The sequence below is a fragment of the Rissa tridactyla genome, chromosome Z, assembly GCF_028500815.1.
Source record: "Rissa tridactyla isolate bRisTri1 chromosome Z, bRisTri1.patW.cur.20221130, whole genome shotgun sequence".
Taxonomy (NCBI): domain Eukaryota; kingdom Metazoa; phylum Chordata; class Aves; order Charadriiformes; family Laridae; genus Rissa; species Rissa tridactyla.
The window spans coordinates 33,787,732-33,810,609 of NC_071497.1; the positions used below are offsets into that span (position 1 = coordinate 33,787,732).

The following is a 22,878-nucleotide window of genomic DNA, read 5'->3' on the forward strand; positions in this document are numbered from 1 at the left end:
TATCTTGAGAGAAAGTATGTTTTCAGCAGGAGTAAATGTAAGGGAATGAGGGAAGGTGTGATGGGTTGTGTAGTTGTGTATAAAAGCAGAGGCTCATGAGAGAAAAAGACAAAGCTATTAATGCTCATCTTGGTGTTCATCACAGGCTATTGAACCACAGCTCTTAGCTCAGGCTTGTCTTATGCTTGTCAGTAGGACTAATGCTATAAAGTTGGTCAGGACACTAGTCACTTGACAATGCCTTCAATATTTAAAGGATTCAAACACCCTGCTGAAGTATCATTTTTGGCTTCTATTCATGGACATAACAAGAACATAAAACAGCAAGAAGGAAATTCTTTCAAGGAATTTGAACTATATGACAAAGCAGAATGAAACATGAATGTTACATGTCAGGGATTCCTTCTATCTGAAAAGCAGTTTCAATTCAGCCACACTCTGCCAAAGAGAAGGCTTAAACACATTTGACGAAGGTGAAAAATCTCTCAGCATATGGGCCCAGCAAAAGCTGTATGGCTGCACAGATCACTTCCTTACGGTTTGAGTGGTTTAAGTGAGGGTCTTGCCCCTGTGCTCATCCTTTGCATGGGGCTAAACTTGAACCAAGCTAAAGGGGTTATTTCTCAGAGCACTTACTGCAGCAAGTAAGCTGTATTGCTTTTCTTGTGCCCCTGTATTAGTAACAACTGGAAGACTAGAGAGTGGAGAATCAAAGAAGAAAGTAAACTTGACCACTGTAAGTCAGTATAACTGAAGGGTTATAATTACATAATAGTAATCTGAAGTATCGTTCCCTCTAGAAAGTGTAATTTCTGGTTTTAAAACCCGAAAATAACAAACACATTCTTTTTCCTTTACCCAAAGGTTGTCATAGGAACATACTCTTATATAGTGATAGCTTAAAACTATTAAAAAGCATTTGTTTCTGTGTCTGTGTGCTGGAAAATGCTTTTCAAACAAAAAAAAATTCCTGTAAATTAATGAATACTGATATAAACAACCAGAAAAAACTAATATTAATAGTTTCTTTCCTTTTTTTTTGTTTTAAAAACAAGTTTGGTAGATTCTTACCATATTGTACCAGGCACTAACAATAAATTTCTCCTCCATTTCTCTTTGACTTTTTGTTTTCTCATATTCTTTCTACAAAACAAACATCAAAAAAGCATACATTTACAACAAAAGTATAATAAAAGTATTAGTCTACACCTAAAAAACAATAAGGAAATACGCATCTACCAGGAAACATGAGGATTACTACCTCCAGTGAATGAAACATTCTGTCCCGTTCCTGCAACTGATTTTTCAGAGCCTGAATCTCAGGAGCTGCACCCTGGTTCTGCTTAGGATCTAAGGTGCGGATGACCTGTAAGAGAAAAGCAGATGGTTTTTAATTAAATCCTGAAGACACAATCTAATTGAACGGAAAGTCATGAAGGAATTAGAACTTTTTAAATCAGATTAAGAAATAAAAAGTGACTTAAAACATGTCAGTGGTAAGAAATGACACTCCAAAATGTGAAACAGAGGTATGTGCAGTTTTAAGAGGCTGACTCATGTGAAATAATCTTGACAGCCAGCATGACAGAGGCTCTGCCTCTGAACATCTGTCATGATATGTTAGAGCATCTGAACCAGGCTCTTTTACACGACTTTGAAACAAAACTACTGATAGGAAAAAGCGACACCTAAGAGGTTCCATATCCCAGACTCACATATGTGGTTCTACCCCCAGCTACACTCCCCTGGGAGTCCCTTGAGGAAGGACCGCTTTGGTCCTTATGGCAAGATGCCATGATTCACTGGCCTGGGGTACCAGGTGCTGTAATTTCTAGATAGCTCTGTTAAGCCAAGAAGTATTCTGTGGCACATGCATGATCATTATGCTACTAATAAGATGACAGGACAGCTGGTTATGTTTGTACGTGGCATCCACCATGGGTAGCATGAGTGCTAGCAAACACAGAGCTAAACCAAGAACAAATCCAGCAAAATATCTAGATCCCTAAGCCTTTAATAGAAATTAGCTTAAAACTTTTAACAATCTCTGGACACATAGAAAGAGACTTCACACCTTTTGTCTTTCTACCCATTTCCAGATAGGTAGAATCATGTCCAGATGCTGAAATAAAACAGATGCTTTAAATTTTAGTAAGTCATTTTTACTGAATGGTACTCATGAAGGGAGATTCATAAAAGTGTACTATGTTTCTAATAAAATACACATTAGACTTGGATACAGTTTCTACAGTGGAAGGCAATAATGAATGCACTTGTCTTTGCAACACCAAAAACCAAAACTGAAAGTTGATAAGAAGATCACAGAAAGCTATTGTAACTAAATAATTAATGCTACAAAGAACTCACTGCGTCTACCTTCTATTTTACTTGCTAGTGTGTCTACAGGTACCTTCTGCAGACTTGACATGTGGTGCACTCTCAGAGAGGGATCGTTAATATGGAGTACATATACTTACACTTTTGGCCTTTTCCAAATACTTCTTATATCGCTCTTCCATTTGCTTCATTTCCTCCTCCTTTTTCCGTAAAGCTTCTTGTAATTCTTCAATTTTGAGTGCTTCATGTCAGGAGATGCACGCATTGGAAAATAACATAATTATATTATGTTTATTTTCATGTTTTTCAACAGACATTCACGGCACACCTAAATTTATTTCAGTTAAGAAAAGCTAACATAAGGAACCTGATGTAGCAGATACCATAGTTTTAACTACTGAACAGCTCAGAAACACACTAAAAATGTGTGTTCCTATATAATCTCATAAGATGGCTGTTTTGTACACAAACTTTGCTTTTTAAAAACTTATAAAAAAATAAAGAGAAGTGGAATCACAAATCAATACCATTACTGAACACACTTAGAAAATGAGTTTACTAATGACTTACCGATTCCATATAATCTTGGTATTGTAACTCAGATAAATATGAGTTTTACAATTTTAGGTAAGAGGAATAATTCTTAATAGGCACAACTCTTGCTTAAATCAGCTAAACTGTAACACTGGACACAATTTCTTGAACTTGTGACATGAATATACTCAATTTAATTTTTTCCCTGCATTTTCTTAAGCAGCAAGGCAGACCAGTCGGACAATTTCATTGCACAGCCTTTTCCTATGTTGATATAGGAATATATCAAAACGCTATTGCTTATACATGTTCTACACATCTTCTCAGATCTCAGGAAAAAAAAATCAATTGCATCTTCCTGGAACAAATAGTATAAACTATTGACATCTAGTTCTCAGATGTCAGATAATTGGCAACCCTCAGTCCATCTGTTTTGCAGCCTTATTTTGAAATGTTCTTTCATGTTTTTCAAAAGTTTTCTCTCTAAGCACTCGGAAAACACTAAGCTGTTAAACAGGACCAAGTAAGATTTTCATTGATGAGTAAGAGGACCAATAACCAACCATCTCCAAGGTTGCAAGAATCCATTTTTCAAAATGTGCCATGATTCTCGTACAATGCCCAAGCATTTTGGCCATACCCAGGATAGTTAAAAGAATCTGAAAAAATAATTCACACACATTTCCTGAGCATGTAAGGAAAGGAAGAAGGTACAACTATTTTTATTTTACTGAGACAAACGTTCAGACCTAGGTTTTTAAAAAGCAACTTGTAGTTTCAGTAAACTAACTACAGAAGCCTCAATATGTCCTAATGTTTAAAAGCTAGCGAATCAGAAGACTGCTATTACACTCACACTGGGGCTTGTCAGGTATGACAGGGTTATGTTTTTATTAGCTACTCATGAAGTTCCTGGAACTCATTTCCAAGTGTTCTAACATTTCCTAAGACATGGAATTTATAACATATTCTGCAGTTTAGCTCAACGCAAATGAAAAATCTTTTTGGATACATAATGTATGTAATAAATACTGAACTGAAATTTTTATCTTCCTTGATCTCTTTATGAATAAAATTGCTTCGGCACAAACCAGAAAAGCTGCCATTGGTTGCAGTCTTTTGCTTTGTTCTATAATACATAGGTTTGGAAAAAAACAATCTACTTCCTTCAATACTTCTCAGGAAAAAGTAGCATTGATATGCCATAAACCACATGATGCTGGGTTCTCGATACCATTTAAGCAATATGACACACATCCTACATTTTCTTCGACAAGTGTCCGAAAATTTTCTCAGATTACAACACAGTTTTGGAAACACACCAAAGGAATATATATTGGGAGTAAAAAGAACCTGGTGATGGCAGCAAGGATCTCCTAAATTAGGGTCTTAGGAGACACGACAGTTCTGAACAACTGAGGTTCAACGACAGGTATGACAGTGACTTGGTATTTCTACAGCCATCTTGATTTCTCACTACATGGTCTCTAAAATGTGATCCCCTGCATTTCAAGTGTTAGAAGCATCTTTTTGGTCACCACAGCTTCCAGAGAAATTAACATACCTATCACTGCCAATTAAAATGTACTTTTTTTTTATCTTGCACTGCCTATAGGTATCATAATTTAAGACCTTCCATGTGAAATACTTTACAAAGAAAAGAAATGGACTGCAAAGGTAACTCACAACTGTTATTGCATCTTGGTTCCAAATCCTCAATAATAGCTCGTTTCTTCTGTAGCTCATTGTTAGCCTCATGGAGCTTCTCACTGTTACAAACCATAAAAGAACATATTGTTTTCCCAAGATTATTACTGTGCTTAAATGAACATGAAGCGATACAAAACATTCACAGTGATATATTTCTGAGGGCATGATTGTTTTTTGCTGTGGGGCATGAGGACAAATAACAATGTCACTGTGGAAATATTTGTTAAATAAGATGAAAAACATTACGGTGTATGGACAACTGTAACAACAAACAGTTTCATTCTCAGTAATTATAAACTTAATTTAGAACTTATAGTTAATTGTACAATGCATGCCTAAAATGAATACTTGAAGTAGAGATTATATTGAGACAGAATGGCTAAGCCCAAAGGCAACAGAAGCAAAAAGCAAAACAGCTCTTTGCATTTTAGGGAAGTAAAAGAGGTGCAGAAATAGCAGAACAAAATGGTAACACATCCTAAAATGTTACCTTTTATACCATAATGTATACTAAAAAGTAAACATATTAATTTTGTTTACATTAACATGCTTTCCTCAGACCAAAATTACTTACTCCTCCTGAGTAAAGATTTGCACAATGTTAAAGAAAGTTTTCTACCACTACAGAATGATGGTTCCTTCATTACTCTTACTGCTTTCACAAAGGTTTTCTATGAGATGAAAATAGTATCTGGACAGCATATTCCCAAACTTTCCTGGGTTATCTAATTTCTCTTAGTTGTATATTTCCCAGATGCGTGATTAATGACTGTCTGCCTTCCTTACCATAGGGAAAACACATAATTTCAAATGGCAAACAAAATAGGCAAAAAATAATACTTACAGATGTTCTTCAAGTTTCTTTTTCAGAAGAATTGACTAAAACAGAAAGTTAAATGTTTTATTTTAATATATTGTGGAGCTTTAACATAATTTCAAAATTATTTAAAATCATATAATTTTGGCATTCTAACCAAAATCCAACTTTTTACTTCACTCAGTTTTAGATCACAACTGTAAAGCAATCCTCTGTGGTAGCAATCCTTCTCTCCACAGCTGTGAGGCTTTCCTGAAATTAGAGCGCTTTATAACTTTAAAAATATTTTCCCAGGAACTAGATCAATAAAAGCAAGATCCATAAGCAACAAAATTGTATGGCAGTTGTTTTAATTTCTTCAGTACTTTTATAATTAGACTTAATAAGTTAACCTGAAATGGAAAGTGCAGCAAAATTTGCTAGAAGAGCTGTCCTACCAATATTGCAATGCAATTTGCATGAAGACATGTAGCAAATTAGTCAAACTAAGTTCCTGTCCCCATAGAAACTAGAAGGAGTATAGTGTTTCTGACCGGGGTATAGCAGAAATTTTACCCTTTTTCTGTTTCTCATCTGTATTTATTACAGACACATAAAAATTATCATACAACTTACAGTGTTCCACTTTCTGGTTAAATCACATTTAAATAAGCTCTTTGAATAAAAGTTTCAAAGAAGATTTTACTTTAATTTTAAACTCACTTCATACACCGTGAGTATCTTTAAAAAAAACCAACCCAATAAATGTCTACAAACTGAAAGTAGTGTTAAGTAAATAGAAAGCCATACTCACAATAGCCTTGAGCAGAAGCCCATGCCAAGAAACAGAGATGACATTAGTATAAAGCAAAACAGCAGCCAACAGAAGAAACTATTTAGAAAGTCATGAACAGAAAAAGTTAAAGCTATGCATTTTTTCACGTATGTGCATTTTTCTCCTTTGTTCTCATCAGCAGTTTCATCCTGTAACATTTTCTAAAACGTACCACTAAAACCAAAAATATAAAAATAGTACAGAAGCACATTTGTAAATCATTGTGTTTAAACCAAGATTTAAAAGGAGAGCACCCGCTATTTTGCAAAGTCATTTTAAAACAAAAATTACACAAGTAACAAAACAGGAAAAAATATGCAGTCTATTGGGCTATAAACAAGATTAAGAGATGCATGTGTTTTTGTGGAGTGATTCTGAACGGTGTTATCGCCACCCTGATTGAATACAAGACAACTGTAGAATATTTAAATCAGAAACTGCCTTTTTGGTCTGTATTTATCCAGTACCAATCACATTGAAGGTATCGCATATGACTGATGGCCCAGAACACCATCAAAATATAAGATAAAATAATCAACAAAATTACTTCATTGCTTTTTCTCCAATGGTATTTCAATAAAGGTTTAGACACCTGGCCAAGAGAGTCAATTGCCATGTGCACCCAAAAAAGCTTTTAGCTTTGTTACAGTGTAAGTACTTCAAAGTATTTTCTTTGAACACTTTACTGGGTCATGCTTCCTTATTATTTCAAAGTTGGATTTCCTTATCACACTATAAGAAAGGGGACGAACAGGTAAAAACAAGCCAGCATGACTCTACTGAATTCAGAGTCAGAAATCTGTAGTAGCTACAGATCCACAGGTTTTGACCATTTGGCTTTTTCCTTTTCCACTGCTCCAAACAACTGCTGCAACACCATCTTTTCTGTAACAATAAATGTCTGTATGCATCTTTGTTGGGCACAAAGCATCTGAACTGGCACCATCACTTACGTCTGATCATTTAGGAGGCTGTTTGTTGGTTTGGACAAGAAAGAGAAACGTTGCCAACAGTCCCCATTTTCCCAAGGTAAGAAAATAAACATTGAACTCATCTTTTCTTTTGCAATCCTTGTATTGCACTTGGGTTTAGCTTGGAACAGACACAACTACTTGTCAACATTGATTCCACTGGTATATTTTCTTACATATCATTTGCATAGTACCAGCATTGTTGTGGGAGTAAACCCTCTCCCATCTAGACAGATCATATGTTCTCACAAGCACAATCTAACAACAATAAACAGGACACGCAATTAAAAGAAGCAGGATGACTGAGTTTACCCAGAGTAATTTAACCAAAACATCAGATTAGGAAAAAGAATAAAATGTAAAATGTGTGATTTTAGCCACCCAAAGATCCTGTATATACTTGTAGTAAGGCAGATAAACTCATATAAATTACTCTTAAAAAGGGCAAACATTACTTTTTTTTGAAATCTCAGTCAGCTTCAAAGCCATGTATCCAAATCTTCTGCTCCTAATAAGTAATTACTAGGATTGTTCTGTCATAGGAAGGCCAGTCTCTTACAAAAATCCCAATCAAAAAAAAAGCTTTATCTAATTTTGAGCTAGTTTTACATTTAACTTAATTCAAATGCTTTATCTGTTTGTTATAGAAAAACATTGCTATAACAAAACTATAAAAAGCAGAAAATGCACACTCGCATTTTGCTTTTTCCTCCCACTGCTAACAAGTTCTACTTAAAAAACACCGGAAAAGATTACTTACTATGGTGTGGTTTTAGAAAATCCTCCCCAGTATTTAAGTGCTATCTTTCCTTTACATCAAAAACCCTACAGAAATAAAGTCTTTTTGATGGAAATTTCTTTCATGCTTAAATAAGCCAAAGGAACAGGTCTGTCTCCTTTTTGAGGACAAAGTTTGGTTTTGTTCTGCACATTAAGGCCATAGGCAGATGGCTAGGCTCTGGCTTGAGGTTAAGCTAACTTAGCAGGGTGAGGGAAACTGGCACATGACTTGAGAAAACTGCTTGATGAGACCAGTAACGCTGTGAGAAGATGACAAAAGTTATAAACAGCACTATAAGGGATGGTTAGATTTCACAGACGCTATCATAGAATAATTTGGGTTGGAAGGGAGCTTTAAAGGTCACCTAGCCCAAGCCCCCTGCAATGAGCAAGAGCATCTTCAATTAGATCAGGTTGCTCAGAGCCCTGTCCAACCTGACCTTGGATGTTTCCAGGGATGGCGCACCTACCACCTTTCTGGGCAACCTGTTCCAGTGTTTTCACAAAGGGAGCAAAGTGGCTTAACTTCCCAGGTAACTGAACAGGTAAGAGAGTTTTGGGGACCTTTAGGGAGGTTCCAAGTCAGCATTACTTAGTAATGGTATCAGTAACAGCATATAAGGCCAAGACTGCATATTTAACAATATGAGAAACACCAGATGTGGTATGGATTTAGCAAGGCTAGGTCCAGTGGTATAGGAATAACTAAAGGCAGGTTGCTCATATAGGAAGGGATTAGGGCAGAGAAAAGGAGGACAAGGATGACAAAAGACAGTGATAATAAGGCATGCAAATGACATAGTTGAAGCTGTGCAGGGTACCTGCTGAGCAGCTCTACGCATGACCACTGCATTCTGAGGACAATATATCAAACCTGCTAGTCTGACCACACCAGGCATGTCTGAATTGATTCTGTAGTCTGCAAGACTGGGGCAAGGAGGCCTTTCCTTGGCTAGCAAGTCAGCAGCCAGGATGGACTAATCATGCATCCCAAAAGGATGTGTCAGTGCCCATTACAGGCCTAACGGCACTGATATTTTCCTAACATCTGCCTTCCACTGCACTTCAATACAAAATCAAAGCTGCTTCCCCATGTGGACCTCATCAAGCAGCATGTATTATTGCAATGATACTTGCCTGGCTTAGGATAGTGCTTTTACTACTTTTGGGGCAAGCTAAAATGACTTCAACTTTGAAAATAAACAAAACTAAAAAAACCACCCCAAGCTCTCATCGTACATTTCTGGACTAAATCCAAATGGGATCTTCAGTTTTCTGGGTTGAGCACATTAACAGTATCAGTATATAAAAACATGGATTTCAGCGCATTGTTGCAGAATAGTAGTGAAAAAACAGGAAACATGATGAAAATGATGCATCAGTGAACTGTATGCCATGTCTCTCCTTATCCTTTTTCTCATGCTTTTTGAAATGATATCTTAAGGGTAACTCAGGTGGCCCCAGCACAACTTCCATCTACTTGGGCAGCTGGGTTTAACTTCGAGGTTTGCTGTGCTTTGTGTGGGAGACTGGATGAGATCTTCATCTTCAGAAGTTCTTGGAGCCTCCATACTTCTCTCGGTTTTTTTTCTTTTGCTTCTCTCTTTTTTTTTTTACTCTCTCTTTTGCTTCTTTAAGAGTAAATGAAGTCCTACACACTGAACTCAGCAAAACAGGTCACAGGATTAGTGCCTATTAGTCAGACCTACAGAGAAGTCAGGAATGCAGCAACTGCATCATGGACTTGCCAGCTCTGATTTGACAAGGGCTGTACTGTGGTGGTGTGATGGTGGTGTTTTGCTGTTTAACAGAATCATCTCAGATGATGCCTACGTAGGCTGCAACCAGTCCTGTAAGTTTGCTGCAGACACGTCCTAAACTACTGTCCAAACCACAGCCTCAAAGAGGGACACAATTAAAGTTGCAGTAAATAAAGCTAAATTCAATTAAACAGGTATCATTTACAATACTCAGTATCTGAGAATATTTGTTTTTCATGTTCTTGTTCACCCAGAAAAATCTGATTTTGGCCCATAACAAAGACAACAAATAATATCTCAGAATCACATAATAGTATGGACCTATTTTAAAGTGCATTCTAAGTTACTTAGGAAAATAATATTTTTTGAACTTGACTAGGTATTTTACTTTCATATTCTGAAAATCAACGGGATAAGCTAAATTAAAGACACTCTTACATGAAAATAAGCAGCTTGTAAAAACTTTTACTGTTTTATATAAATTAGTTAACACCACAAATATAGAAAGCAACACATTACAACTTTTTGCCAATTAGCAACACAATACACTGAGATTGTGAGCATACACTGCATGTACAGTACAGCAAATCACTGCTTTCAAGAAAGTTCTAGAGCTTCTTCTCTCAAATACAGGAGATGGCAAACACAATTTTTGAGTGGAAGACTGAAAGTTGTTTTCCACACTAACTCTGCCACAATTTGTATTCTTACATGAAAATTAAAGTTATCTCCAAATACAGAAAGAGAAGACACTGAATTATGTTGAGGGCCTAACTATTTGACCTTTTTTTAGTTTTGGCTGCCTGGCTTCTTGCATTATGAGATACAACAATTACAGAGCTTCCACTGGCAGGAAAGGCCTTAACTTTCATTACGAAAACTAAACGAAAAATAACTTCAGAAAATTTATTAAGACATGGAGAATTAACATTTCCTTAATTCCCTGCAAAACTCTCTATTCTAATTAAATAATTTCAATAATAAGTTTACTATCAGAAGAGACACAATTAATCAAATACAACACTTTTGACACCTTCTCTACTTAAGATGGTTTTCCTTTCCAGACAAATATCTTCTATGTCTTACATGCTATTTAGAGAAGTATAGTTTAGTGATAAGACCATAGGGGTAAATATGGAAACCTATCAGAAATCTTGATTTGCATATTTCTTTTATATATATTTTTTTACAAAAAGGAAAAAGTTTCAAAAATGGTAAATACTTGAATGTAAGTTTGATGTACATTTCTACTTACATCTTCAGCTTTTGAACCTTGATCCTGCAAAGATTTTTGTAGTTCTTCAACCTGGGACTGCACTTCTAAAAGTCTCTGATTTACCAATCTAGGAAAGAGACAGTAATTTGTTTTTCAGAAAAACCCAAAAAACTGCAAGAGGAAGCAGCTAGAGATTTTTAGTGTCTAGTGTTTTCAGGTCACCTACACAAGAGATGCAATACTGTATTTCATTCACAGAAAATTTACAACAGTAGCTAGAGCGTACAGCAGTTCCACAGATTATAGTCTGTAGTCATCCAGAACATTCTGATACTCTTGCAAGACAATATAAATGCGTGTATTAAGAAATCATTTCTATATACATGAAACAAGAGTTTCTAACAGTCAGTTTTACTGTGTGAGAGCTGCTAGCTTACCGCTTTTATGCAGTCACAGATTCCTATAAACCTGTAGCTTGGAAGGGATGTCTAAAGGGTTGTCTAAACCCAACCTCATCCTTAAAGCAGGTGCACTTAGAGCAGATTGCTGGGAACCACATCCAGTCCAGCTTTGGACACCTTTAAGGATGGAGGTCTGACATTCTCTTTGGGCCTCTCTTCTAGAACTCAGACCCATACTCCATATTGTGTCTATTGCCTCTTGTCCTTCCAGTGTCAATTGCTGAGAAGAGTCTGCCCTGTCTTCTTGACACCTTCCCATCAGGTAGATGTAGATCTCAGTATTATCTCCTCTATGCCACCTTTTCTTTGGCCTGAGCAAACCCAGTTCTCAGTCTTATCCCACATATCACATGCTCTAACATCCCTCACCTTAGCAGTATTCTGCTGTAGTCCTGTACATACACGTCTGTCTGGTTTCCCCAGACTGACTGCCTGCACCCTGGTGAGGACAGCCCAGGTCACAAGGTCCTCAGCTGACATATCCTCCTTTGCTGTCCACTGGAACCCCAGGACTTTTGCAGCAGAGCTGCTCCCAAGCCCACTGCTCCCAGACAGCATTGCCAGGTTCCTCTCAGCCAGGGACAGGGCTCCCATCAGCTCATTTCTCTGGACTGCTGAGCTCCTCTGAAAAACAGCTCTCCATTTCAGCATATCAGTCATTCCTCCCAATGTGGTACCGCCCTCAAACTTGCCGAGAATATAGTCCCTCCCATCAGTCAAGTTGTTAATAAAGGTGATGAACAGCATCAGTCCTGCTATTGATGCCTGAGGAACTTGTTGCCAGTTGGGTTTTGTAGCACTGATGATAATGCTTTATGCCCAGCTGTCTAATCAATTTTCCACTCACTTTACTGTCTACTTACTCAGTGTATATCTAATAATTCTGAACATAAGGTTACTATGGGAGACTGTGCCAAAGGCTCTCCTAACGGTAAGGTAAGTACCAGCCACTGTTTCACCCTTCTTCACATAGGTAGTCATCTAATTGTCAAGACAATTGGATTAGTTAGGTATGAGTTGGCCTGAATAAATTCACGTTGGCCTTTCCCAATAACTTTCTTGTCCCTCATGTGGCAGGAAACAGATCCCAGATGGACTTGATTTTTGAAATTCATAGAAAATGAGCTGTGGCCAACCAGCCTCTGTAGTTCTCTGGACTCTCTTTCTTGTCCTTCTTGAAGGTGAGTGCAGTATTTACCTTTTCCCAGGCTTCAGAAACCTTCCCCAATCAAAGGAAGGACTGGGGAAGACTAGCTAGAGAGCAGATTCAAAGCTTAGACAGAGAGCAGCGTCGCAACAATATCACCCAGCTGCCTTAGGATGCTCAGATGCACACTGTATGGTCCCATGGACGTCTGTATGCTGATTGGCTTAATCTAGAAGGGTCAGCTGGAGCAGACTGCCCAGGAACATGTCCTGTTGGGTTTTAAATATCTTCAAGGATGGAGACAACCCCTCTGGGCAACCTATCCCAGTGTTCAACAACGCTCACAGTAAAAAGACGCATGTTCTTACACTGAGATTAAATTTAACGAATTTAATGTGTTTTAATTTCTGCCCACTGCCTCTTGACCTGTTACTGGGTGTCACTAGGCCTTCTCTTTTCCAAGCTACATAGTCTCTATCCCTCAGATTCTCCTTATATGAAAGATGCTGCAGTCCTGTAATCACAACCTTGTGGCATTTCACTGGACTGACTCCAGTAAGTTCATGTCTTTCTTGTAGTGGGGAGGCCAGTATTGAACACAGTACAATCAAAAGCATACGGCATTGTTAGAAAAGCCAATTGAAACAGAGGACAAAACTTCTTACCTGTTTTCTGTCTCCAATTCATTCTTCCGTAAGTTTGCATCATCAAGAAGGCTCTGCAACAAGGCAATCTTTTCATTGTCAGAACCTTCTTGGTTCAACTTTAACATCTTGTTCTCATGCTGAAGGCGAATGAGTTTCTCCCTAAAAACATAAAATATAATTTTGTAGAAAAAAGTATGCCAATCTCTATAAAAAAGAAAAGAGTTTGCCACAGGAGGTGTAAATATAATGTAAAGATCATCTTCACCTATTTAAGGGAGACAGCTAAAACAACAATCATACCCTCAAACCCCCACATACAAACCTGATTAAGGGAGTTGTAATTGTAGAAAGCACAACACAAGGAAGCTGCCTGAGTGCCCCTATGAAATCTCAGAGTACAACTGGACAGATTTATAGGTAGAATGTGGAGAACGTAAAGCTTGGTGACAAGTCTTAAGGGAGCTTGTATTTTCAGCTGTGACGGAACTACTGCATGAACGTGGGCAAGTCACTTCTATCCTATTGGTCTGTTTTCAGAGAACTGTAGGATCATTTAGGTTGGCAAAGACCCTTAAGATCATTGAGTCCAACCATTAACCTAACACTACCAAGTCCACCACTAAACCATGTCCCTACGTGCCATGTCTACACATCTCTTAAATACCTCTAGATGACCCACCCTGACAAAGACCCTACAAAAGCCTGTGAAAACTTTGCACCACAACTTTTGTCACGCCCACAGGGTGGTGGTCCACACATATGCATTTCGTTCACTTTTCAGTCACAAGGTGAGGAAGTTGTGGCTCTCAGCCACTAAGAGGTGGCCACGACCATATATGACCACAGATCAGATTCACTTAGGGTAAAAATGGAGCCCACTGGAAGGCAAAATTTGAGTTGCTCTCCTTGGAAGCAGCGGGTCTGCACACGGGGACTCTCCTCATGGGCTGGGATGCCACCTGTGGTTCATCTCCTGTACGGGTTGAGAGACCTCATCTTATAGGTGAGTGACTGTGCACAGTTTTGTATCATCATGGTTTTAAACTAGAGCAGGGTGGGTTTAGGTTAGACATTAAGAAGAAGTTCTTTACAATGAGGGTGGTGAGACACTGGAACAGGTTGCCCAGAGAGGGGGTGGAGGCCCCATCCCTGGAGACATTCAAGGCCAGGCTTGATAACACTCTGAGCAATCTGATCTAGTTAAAGATGTCCCTGCTGACTGCATGAGGGTTGGACTAGATGACCTTTAAAGGTCACTTCCAACCCAACACATTCTATGATTCTATGACCATTTCTAAAGCTTAAGAATTCTTGAGTTGGTCATGAGCATTAAGTCCTTGTACATTCTGAATCTTTGTTTTACTAAGGTTGCTGGAGCACTAAATGATTTTGATAATAACTGATTTCCAGTTGATTCTCTGCTAAACAATTTTTGGTTAGAATAAAGTTTCTTTATCACCTGTCTAAATCTGATTTTGTGACAAATGGTGACAGATGACAACTCAACCATTTCCCTGGGCAGCCTGCTCCAGTGCTTGATAACAATTTTGGTGAAGAAATTTTTCTTGATATCCAATCTAAACCTCCCCTGATGCAACTTGAGGCCATTTCTTCTCATCCTATCACTTGCTACTTGGGAAAAAAGATCAACACCCACCTTGCTACAATCTCCTTTCAGGTAGTTGTAGAGAGCAATAAGGTTTCCCCTCAGCCTCCTTTTCTCCAGACTAAACAACCCCAGTTTCCTCAGCTGCTCCTCATAAGACTTGTGCTCTAGACCCTTCACCAGCTTTGTTGCTGTTCTTTAGACACGCTCCAGCTCCTCAAGGTCTTTCTTGTAGTGAGGGACCGAAAACTGAACACAGTATTTGAGGTGCAGCCTTACCAGTGCCAAATACAGGGGACCGATCACTTCCCTAGTCCTGCTGGCCACACAAGCCAGGATAATATTGGCCTTCTTATGGATGTTGTCTACCTTGACTTCAGCAAGGCTTTTGACACTGTCTCCCACAGCACCCTCATAAGGAAGCTCAGGAAGTGTGGATGAGATGAATGGACAGAGTGGATTGAAAACTGGTTGAAAGACAGAGCTCAGAAGGGTATCAGAGGGTATAAAATCGAAGATTTCACAGAGGGGTAGTGATTAGGGGCACAGAGTCTACTTGGAGGTCAGTGACGACTGGTGCTCCCCAGGGGTCAGTACTGGGTCCAGTCCTCTTCAATATATTCATCAATGACCTGGATGAGGGGATAGAGTACACCTTCAGCAAGTTCGCTGATGACGCAAAGCTGGGAGGGGTGGCTGACACAGCAGAAGGCTGTGCCACCATCCAGAGAGACCTGGACAGGCTGGAGAGTTGGGCAGAGAGGAACCTTATGAAATTCAACAAGGGCAAGTGTAGGGTGCTGCACCTGGGGAGGAATAACCCCCTGCACCAGTACAGGTTGGGGGCTGACCTGCTGGAGAGCAGCTCTGTGGAAAGAGACCTGGGAGTCCTGGTGGACAACAGGATGACCGTGAGCCAGCAATGTGCCTGTCCTGGTTTGAGGTAAAACAGAACCAATTTTCTGATTTGTAATTTTACTTTTTAGCTGGGCCTCTTCTAACTGACTAAAGCCTGAAATTAACAGCATCTTGTTCAGAAACTGTTCCCTCTCAGAGTGATAAAACCTGATTATACCAAGGAATGGTATGCACAGAGGCTCTTGTTTAGACTTATTGCTATAACAACCAAGGTCAGCTAACTTCGCTGCTTGCCCCATTAGAGGGTCGGAAGCAGAGAAGCGTAGAGACGTCCCACTTGCAGGGAGGAGCAGACGGGACAGGCGACCCAAAGCTGACCAACAGGGTATTCCATCCCACATGCATCATGTTCAGTATAAAATGAGGGATCAGTGGGGCAAGGTGGCTCTGGCTTGTTTTTTTTCTTCAATGGCCAACGTCTGAGAAGGACCCTGTCTGTTCATCTGCCTTTGATACCGATCCGAGCATTCCTGACTTTAGTTCCGGAATTCAGCTCCTGTCCACCGCTCACTCCAGTCTGGGACTTTCCCTGTGTCTGCTGGTGATGCGATCGTCATCCTGGGAGCTGGATACAGTTTTGTATATATTGCATACTTTTTTTCTTTAATTTTTATTATTCTATTATTATTTACTATTTTCTTATTTATTATTATTTTCATTAAAGTAGTTTAGTTCTTTTTCTAAACTCCTAAATCTCCTTAACTCTTCCTCTTCTCTCTGAGGAGAGAGCGGGGGGAGGGCCATCTGTCGTTCTGATTGGCCAATCCAGCCAAAACCACGACAGATTTATTGGCGCCCAACGTGGGGCCCAACTGTGGCACTACCAGAGTTCTGACAGATGGTCTGACTAGTTTGAATTCCAGTTTACTCAGAGATTGATACAGACAGATCACATCATGTCGTTGTTAAACAGATTATTGTATTGTCTCTTTGTAGGCACTGCTTTAAAGTTAATTGATACGACAATGCTTAGCTTGCCTTATGTGTTGTATTGCTTGCTTGTTCTTTCTGTCTGTATGCGGTGGTTTAAATGTGCTATTTTGCTATTACAGAAAGTGGAAAGATGCTGTATGGAGTCCTACACGACGAGTTGCAGAAGCAACTGAAGGAGAAGGTGAATCGAGTCAATTTGCAGAGGTAAAAGCTATCCAGCTGGCCTTAGACATTGCCGAATGAGAAAAGTGGCCAATACTCTATCTCTACACTGACTCATGGATGGTGGCAAATGCTCTGTGGGGATAGTTAAAGCAGTGGAAGCAGAGCAACTGGCAGCGCAGAGGTAAACCCATCTGGGCTGCTGAATTGTAGCAAGACACTGCTGAGCGGGTAGGGAAACTACTCGTAAAGGTATGTCACGTAGAGGCCCACGTACCCACAAGTCGAGCCACTGAGGAACATCAAAACAATCAGCAAGTGGATAAGGCTGGTAAAATTTTCCAGACAGATTTGGACTGGGAATATAAAGGTGAACTATTTTTAGCTTGGTGGGCCCATGACACGTCAGGTCATCAAGGAAGAGATGCAACATACAAATGCGCTCGTGACCGAGGGGTGGATTTAACCATGGATGCTATTGCACAGGTTATCCATGATTGTGAAACATGCACCAAAATCAAACAAGCTAAAAGGTTAAAACCTTCGTGGTATGGGGGATGATGGCTGAAATATAAGTATGGGGAGACTTCGCAAACTGACTATATCACACTCCCTCAAACACGTCAGGGTAAGCGTTTTGTGCTTACAATGGTAGAAGCAAGCACCGGGTGGTTGGAAACCTATGCTGTACCACATGCTACTGCCTGGAATACCATCCTGGTCCTTGAAAGGTAAGTCTTGTGGCGACATGGTACTCCAGAAGGAATTGAATCAGACAATGTGACTCATTTCAAAAATAATCTTATAAGTGCTTGGGCAAAAGAACATGGTATTGAGTAGGTATATCACATCCCCTATCACGCACCAGCTTCTGGGAAAATTGAGTGATACAATGGACTATTAAAAACCACCCTGAAATCAATGGGGGGTGGAACCTTTAAAAACTGGGACAAGCATTTAGCACAAGCTACCTGGTTAGGTAACACCAGGGGATCCATCAATCGAGTTGGTCCTGCTCAATCAGACCTTTTACATAATATAGAAGGGAATAAGGTCCCTGTGGTGCATGAAAGGAATATGCTGGGGAAAGCTGTTTGGGTTTCTCCTACTTCAGGCAAAGGCAAACCCATTTGTGGGACGCGTTTTCCTCAAGGACCTGGATGTACTTGGTGGGTGATGATGGAGAATGGAGAAATTCAGTGTGTACCTCAAGGAAATTTAACCCTTGGTGAAAATACTCAACTCCAAGCTGTATGATGTTAATTGTTATATAATACTAACAGCGTTCTATAAGTGTTTTTCAGGATAACATAGTGGTGATGAGACCTGAGCCTGCTTCATCAAGTGGTGTCCAGCAAACTCTTCAGGATGGACATACTACCTGTGGACATGGGCCACAATGAACTTTATATCATCTTTTCTACCCTGAGAGCCTGCTATGATAGATGAAAACCTGCAATTATTACCTAAATGAACTTAATGAACTTTGGTGTATAAAGATAAAATCATAAGTGAGAGATCTATGTATCTATATATCTGTATATGTATATATTTGATGGAAAAGAAGTGACAGTAATCTGAGCATGACGCAAATGGTATGGAATAAGGGACGGAATGTCCTGGTTTGAGGTAAAACAGAACCAATTTTCTGATTTGTAATTTTACTTTTTAGCTGGGCCTCTTCTAACTGACTGAAGTCTGAAATTAACAGCATCTTGTTCAGAAACTGTTCCCTCTCAGAGTGATAAAACCTGATTATACCAAGGAACGGTATGCACAGAGGCTCTTGCTTAGACTTATTGCTATAACAACCAAGGTCAGCTAACTTCGCTGCTTGCCCCATTAGAGGGTCGGAAGCAGAGAAGCATAGAGACGTCCCACTTGCAGGGAGGAGCAGACGGGACAGGCGACCCAAAGCTGACCAACAGGGTATTCCATCCCATATGCATCACACTCAGTATAAAAGCTGAAGGATCAAAGGGGCAAGGCGCCTCTGGCTCGCTCTTTCTTGTGGCCAAGAAGGCCAATGGCATCCTGGGGTGCATCAAGAAGAGTGTGGCCAGCAGGTCGAGGGAGGTCATCCTCCCCCTCTACTCTGCCCTGGTGAGGCCGCACCTGGAGTACCGTGTCCAGTTCTGGGCTCCCCGGTTCAAGAAGGACATGGAACTGCTGGAGAGGGTACAGCAGAGAGCTACCAAGATGATTAGGGGACTGGAACACCTCTCTTATGAAGAAAGGCTGAGGGATTTGGGTCTCTTCAGTCTGGAAAAGGGATGGCTGAGGGGGGATCTTATCAACACTTACAAATACTTAAAGGGTGGGTGTCAGGAGGATGGGGCCAGGCTCTTTTCAGTGGTGCCCAGTGACAGGACAAGAGGTAATGGGCACAAACTTGAGCATAGGAAGTTCCACCTAAACATGAGGAGGAACTTCTTTACTTTGAGGGTGGCAGAGCACTGGAACAGGCTGCCCAGAGAGGTGGTGGAGTCTCCATCTCTGGAGACATTCAAAACCCGCCTGGATGCATTCCTGTGCAACCTGCTCTAGGTAACCCTGCTCTGGCAGGGCGTTGGACTAGATGATCTCCAAAGATCTCTTCCAACCCCTAGCATTCCGTGATTCTTGGCCACCTGGGCACACTGGTGCCTCATATTCAGTCAGTTATTGACAAACACGCCAAGTCCTTTTCCACCAGACAGCTTGCCAGCCACACTTCCCAAAGCCTGTAGCATCGCACAGGGTTGTTGTGCTGCACCCAAGTGCAGGATCCGGCACTTGGCCTTGTTGTACCTCATACAACTGGCCTCAGCCCATTGATCCAGCCTGTCCAGATCTCTCTGTAGATCCTTTCTACCCTCAAGCAGATCAACGCTGCCACCCAACTTGGTGTCATCTGCAAACTTCCTGAGGGTGCACTCGATCCCCTTGTCCAGATCATTCATAAAGATATTAAACAGAACTGGCGCCGGGGAACGCCACTTGTGACCAGCCACCAACTGGATCTAACTCCATTCAGCACATTTCTCCGGGCCCAGCCATCCAGGCAAGCTTTTTTTTTTACACAGAGAAGAATATGCCCGTCCAAGCTCTGACCAGCCAGTTTCTCCAGGAGAATGCTATTGGAAATGGTGTCAAAGGCTTTACTAAAATTCAGGTAGATGACATCCACAGCCTTTCCCTAATTCACTAAGCAGGTCATCTTCTCACAGAAGAAAATCAGGTTAGTCAAGCAGGACTTGCTTTTCATAAACCCATCCTGACTGGATAAGGAATTGGCTGGATGGTTGCACTCAAAGAGCTGTGGTCAATGGTTTGATGTCCAAGTGGAAACTAGTGACGAGTGGCATTCCGCAGGGGTTGGTACTGGGACAGGCGCTGTTTAACATCTTCGTCAACAACATGCACAGTGACTCTTTATGAGGGATTGTAGCAATAGGATGAGCGGTAACAGTTTTAAACTGAAAGAGGGGAGATTTAGATTAGATATTAGGAAGAAATTCTTTACTGTGAGGGTAGTGCGGGACTGGAACAGGTTGCCCAGATAAGCCATGGATGCCCCATCCCTGAAGTGTCCAAAGACAAGTTGGATGGGGCTTTGAGCAACCTGGTCTAGTGGAAGGTGTTCCTGTCAGTGGAGTTGCAACAAGATGATCTTTAAGGTACCTTCCTTCCAATCTGAACCACTCTATGACTCTATGATAAATGATGGAAAGGGGCTCCTCAGTACTGAGGGGCTACCAGCTCCCTCAGTACCCTTGGGTAGATGTCATCTTGCCCCATAGACTTGTGTGTAAGTGGTGTAGCAGGTGAGCAGATGAGCAGTGGTGAGCAGATGAGCAGGCAGGGAAGCTCATCTTTCCGCACACACAGACAGCCTGCTCCTGAGCCTTTAAGATTTTCTTCTTGAAGAACGTCCAGCCTTTGAGGACTACTTTGCCCTTCAGGACTGCCTCCCAAGGGACTCTATCAAACAGGCCCCTAAACAGGCCAAAGTCTGCCCTCTGAAAGTCCAAGGTAGCAATTTCGCTAACCCACCTCCTTATTTCTCTGAGAATTGAAAACTCTATCATTTTATGATAGCTGTGCCCAAGGTGGCCTCCAACCATCACATAACCCAACATTCCTTCTCTGTTGCAAACAACAGGTCCGGCAGGTCACCTCTCCTAGTTGGTTCACTCACCAACTGCGTCAGAGTTGTATTTCCAGCAGACATCTGGTAAGTTGAGTTCCCCATGAGTCCCTCATGAGTACAAAAGCTAGTGATCATGAAACTTCTCCCAGCTGTTTATAGACTATTCCATCTGCCTCTTCATCTTGGATGGGTGGTCTATAGCAGACTCCCACCACACTGCCTTGTTGGTCTTTCACATGATTCTTACCCATAAACACTCGACCCTTTCACCATTACTGTCAAGCTCTAGACAGTCAAAATACTCACTAACATACATGGCTACCCCACCACCCCTCCTTCCTTGCCTATACCTCCTAGGGAGTTTATAGTCATCCATTGCAGCACTCCAGTTGTGTAGGCCATCCCGCCATGTTTCTGTGATTGCAACTATATCATAGTTTTCCTGCACAATGGCTTCCAACTCCTCCTGTTTGTTGCCCACGCTGCATGCATTTGGTGTAGATGCACTTCAGTTGAGCTATAGATTCTGCCACCTTTTTGGGGGGAGAAGCCCTAATCCCTATGTGACTGTTCCCAGGTGTTTCTGTGGTTTCTAGTGCATTAACAACCTTTATGTCTTTGCTGCCACATGCATCTCCGTCCTGTCACTCCACTGAGATGGCAAAGGTGCTGCATGCATTACTACAGGGACATTTCAAATGTGCTCATTGTGGAACAGGCTGAAGGACTTTGCTAGCACACCATCCCTCAAACATTAGTGTGCCACTCCCAGGCTTATCTCTAGTAAGCCTGGTTTTATCCCCTTTCCCCTTCAAATCTAGTTTAAAGCTCTCTCAACAAGCCCTGCTAACTCCTCATGTCACTCAACTTGTTGATTTCCTCAGGTGCAATTTACATGCCACAGACAACCTGCCTCACAAAACTCTCCCATTTAGTCTGCAGGTCTTCTCTAGGAGATGGAGAAAGGTGCTTGAAACACAGACCCATGCTCTGTTACCACAGAAGGAATGAGAGAGCAACAGTAGCTACTCCTATGGGTGGGCTGCCTTGTGCAGTTTTCCCCCTTCATCAGCAGAAGCAGCAGCCCAGACCTCCAGATAAGGAAGTTCCAGTCCTACAGCACCTACTGATACTGTTCACCTCTAACAGGTAGGTGTGGAGGCCAAGTTTAGCAGCTACAGTCTGCACAGATGTATACTTGCATAAAATCCAGAATTCATCTTCATGAGCCAAAGATGAAGAATCAGTGAAACCATTGGCTATGCTTGTATATTTCTAGCATTTAGGGTCCTGTCCTCTCTCACACAATCACGTGGAAGGATTATGCAGTAACTCCATACTTCACTAACACTGCCTCAAAATGTTTTTCTTCTCTTTTTTTTTTGTCTCTGAACAGAACGAAAAAGAATTGCTCTAGTAGTAAGGTGCAGCAGCACAGCTGGAAGGAAACCAAATTTTTCCTATTATTAGCTTTCTAGAAAGATATTATTCTACTACTGAACAGTATGTTTTGACCCATATTGAGCTTTCCAAATGTTAAAATACTGTAGAGATAAAAGAAAAAGATATCCCGAACAGCTAACAGTTTTCTGAGATGTGATTGTCTTAAAAACTTTTAACATACTGGCAAGGCCCAAGACAGGCTGCAACATTTAAAGATACAATTAATTTCAATTCCTTTTAATAGACTGTAAGCATCTGCCATGATATAAAGTGGAATTTTTTACAATTATATACACAAGAATTTATATATTTATAGATATATTATAATGTAATTACTCTTCCTTTCACCACTTCAGTCATTCCTTCCTTGTACAAATCACATTCTTGTAACAAGTATTTTTGTCTCCTAATCATATATAAGCTGCAGTTATAGGAACTCTCTGCAAGAAAATAAGAGACACAATGTGAAGATAAAGGTTTTTTTTGTTTT

The 22,878-nt window shown here is 40.5% G+C and overlaps 1 protein-coding gene across 3 annotated transcripts in view; it reads right to left on the reverse strand.

Moving 5' to 3' along the window:
* The window catches only part of HOOK3 (hook microtubule tethering protein 3), a 101,138-nt gene that overhangs the window by 13,021 nt on the left and 65,239 nt on the right, over window positions 1-22,878 (reverse strand). For all 3 annotated transcript variants that reach the window (XM_054186560.1, XM_054186561.1, XM_054186562.1), the window contains exons 15-21: window positions 13,213-13,353; window positions 10,979-11,066; window positions 5,426-5,460; window positions 4,558-4,640; window positions 2,478-2,578; window positions 1,262-1,366; window positions 1,072-1,143 (exon numbers count right to left, since the gene is read on the reverse strand). In XM_054186560.1, the coding sequence (XP_054042535.1) occupies window positions 1,072-1,143; window positions 1,262-1,366; window positions 2,478-2,578; window positions 4,558-4,640; window positions 5,426-5,460; window positions 10,979-11,066; window positions 13,213-13,353 (625 nt within the window). The remainder of the gene's footprint in view (window positions 1-1,071; window positions 1,144-1,261; window positions 1,367-2,477; window positions 2,579-4,557; window positions 4,641-5,425; window positions 5,461-10,978; window positions 11,067-13,212; window positions 13,354-22,878) is intronic.